The following is a 2,500-nucleotide window of genomic DNA, read 5'->3' as shown; positions in this document are numbered from 1 at the left end:
TATTATATATATATATATATATATATATAATATATATATATATATATATATATATATATATATATTATATATATATATATATATATATATATATATACATATATACATACATACATACATACATACATATATATGTATAAAGTGATGCTTGCATTGATGAAAAGTACCACATTTGTGTGTGTGTGTGTGTGTGTGTGTGCGTGCGTGTGTGTTTAACCGAGATTTAAGCAATGCTCTTTTTTCCCCCCATTGTATTTCGCCTGTGGCATGTGACGGGCTGTGGGAACGGGGTTGGCAGGGGACCGCCGGAGCAGTGTGGCGGCAGGGAGGGACGAAGGAGGGAAACAGACGCAAGCGGAAGACGAGATCATGTGCCTTACATGTTTTGATTTGTGCTTTACCTCCGCGTGTGGCCAGGGTGCAACGGGTGACAGGTGCCGCGGTTGACAGTGCCCCGGATACAGGATTTGTGCCGTGAGCGCCGAGCAGTGACAGCCGGCGCAGGTGTTGTGGTGTGTCCATGATGCCGGCGGTGCATGTGTAGGTGCAGGTGATTAATGACAGTGTCAGGATTGCTGTGATTGGATAATGAGGCTGCTAATGAGGCAGCGTGAGGAGCGCTGGCGCCGGGCGCGTGTCCTCGGGCCGGCGACGGAGTGAGCGGCGGAGTCGCGCGCAGTACGAGTGTGATGGGCGCGCCAGGCGGGGGCGGAGTGCGCGGCCGCGGCTGAACAGGTCAGGCAGGATCGCTATTGGCCCCACGACGGGCGTGATGGGCGGCCACTGCAGCAAAGCTCCTAACACGGGCCGCGAGAACTGGCTCTTGTCCTCGGCGGCCGCGTGCCCCCCGGGCCACTTGCGCCAGAAGCCCCCGACTGCGCCCGGCGCGCTAAGGGCGGCCAACATGACGCACGGGATGCGGGTGGCGCCCTGCGACCTCACGCAGGTGCGGATCACCCAGAATCGCCCGCCCGACGTGTGGGCCGTGCCTGTCGTCCCGCACCGCCCTTCGTGCGGCTGCGGTAAGCGGCCGAGCTGGTGCGGCCCCTGGGCGCGGCCAGGAGGCGGGGGCGTCGAGCTGGACTCCCTGGAGCCCGGTGGCGAGGAGCCCGTGCAGCACACACACGGTGCCGCCGCCGCCGAGTGCTGCTGCGTCCTCTCGGCGCCCGTGGCCCACGAGGCCTCCGCTCCGTGCCATCCCGCGCGCTTTGCGTCACCGCGCGTAACATTAGTAAACGGACTGGACCGCCGCCGGGAATGCGGCAGTGCGAGGGAAGTGCGGAGGAAAGCCAGGCCGGGTCATGAAAACATGAGGAACCTGAAGGCAGACATGTCGAGGGCGAGAGGCAGTGACGCGGGCGGGGTCCTCCCTCTACATCAGGAAGCGCTGTGCATCTCTTGCGCCGCTCGCCGCCCGCACACCGCCCCTGCGGAAGAGACGCAGGTGGAGAGACGACTCGGCTATGTGTCGGCGAGTCTCAAGCCGCCCAAGTGCCAGGCAGCGAGCCCCCTCGCCCACCCGGTTCCCGAGGCGGCCCTGCGTAGCCGCTCCTTCTGGTGGGACAGCTACTTCACGAGTTTCCTACGGTAAGATCCCTCGGCGGAGAATTGCCCTTCTCCGACGAGCGGCGGCCGCTCTTCGCACGCCACGGTTGAGGTTGAGGCTGGAGTGGTTTATAGAGAGGTTACGATAGGTGTGTGTGTGTGGGGGGGGGTGTGTCCGTGTGTATGGTGTATGAAGGCGTGCGTGCGTGCCTGCCTCTGTGCCTTTGCGGGTGTATTCCCATACATTCAGGTATTGTTAAAAGTTACTCTCTATCCTTGCAAATAATGTTCTCTAGCACTTATCCTTGCGCCTTCTCTGTTGTCATCCGCCAACTTCCATCATTGATATTCAACAAAATCCCTTCACTCCCCATATTCATTGTTATCCCCCTCCTTCCTCTTCCCTTTCCATTCCCCTCTCCCTCTTCATCCCCCTCCCCCTTCCTCCCCTGGAAACTCACAATTTCTCTCCAAGGCCGTCGTCATGCACCTGTGGAGTACGGGAGAGAAGAGAGGGAAGGAGGAAGGAAGGATGGATGGATATGTGAGAGAAGAGAGAGGGGGGATAGGTGAGAGAGGAGAGAAAGGAGTGAATGAGGGAGGGAGGGAGATGAAGAGTGAGAGGAAGAGGCATATGGAGGGGAAGGGAAAGAGGTAGATGGAGGGGAAGAGGAGAGAGAGAGAGAGGAGGAAGAAGAGGAGAGGGGGAGGAGGAGGAAGAGGAGAGAGAGAGAGAGAAGAGGAAGAAGAGGAGGGGGGGAGGAGGAGGAAGAGGAGAAGGAGAAGGAGAAAGAGAAAGAGGAGGGGGAGGAGAAGGAGAATAAAAAAAGGAGGAGGAGGAGTTAGAAGAAGAAGAGGAGGAGGAGGAAGAGGAAGCGAAATACACGAGAGTATGAGAAGTAGATACAAAGTGTAATGGTGAGGGATGGGAGGTGGGGGGGTAGGGGGCTGGCGA

General features: G+C 57.7%; 1 protein-coding gene across 1 annotated transcript in view; it reads left to right on the top strand.

Annotated features, from left to right (window-relative positions):
* The first annotated feature begins 361 nt into the window (after positions 1-361).
* LOC122251290 (uncharacterized) overlaps positions 362-2,500 on the top strand; it is a 26,938-nt gene continuing 24,799 nt past the window's right edge. The window contains exon 1 of the mRNA XM_086550002.1: positions 362-1,587. Within this exon, the coding sequence (XP_086406128.1) occupies positions 773-1,587 (815 nt within the window). The 5' untranslated portion in view covers positions 362-772. The remainder of the gene's footprint in view (positions 1,588-2,500) is intronic.

This window comes from Penaeus japonicus, unplaced genomic scaffold, assembly GCF_977035675.1.
Source record: "Penaeus japonicus unplaced genomic scaffold, GWHDUDI00000001_assembly GWHDUDI00000023, whole genome shotgun sequence".
NCBI lineage: Eukaryota > Metazoa > Arthropoda > Malacostraca > Decapoda > Penaeidae > Penaeus > Penaeus japonicus.
Note: the sequence above shows the minus strand (reverse complement) of the source record. Positions and strands in the feature narration are given on the sequence as shown.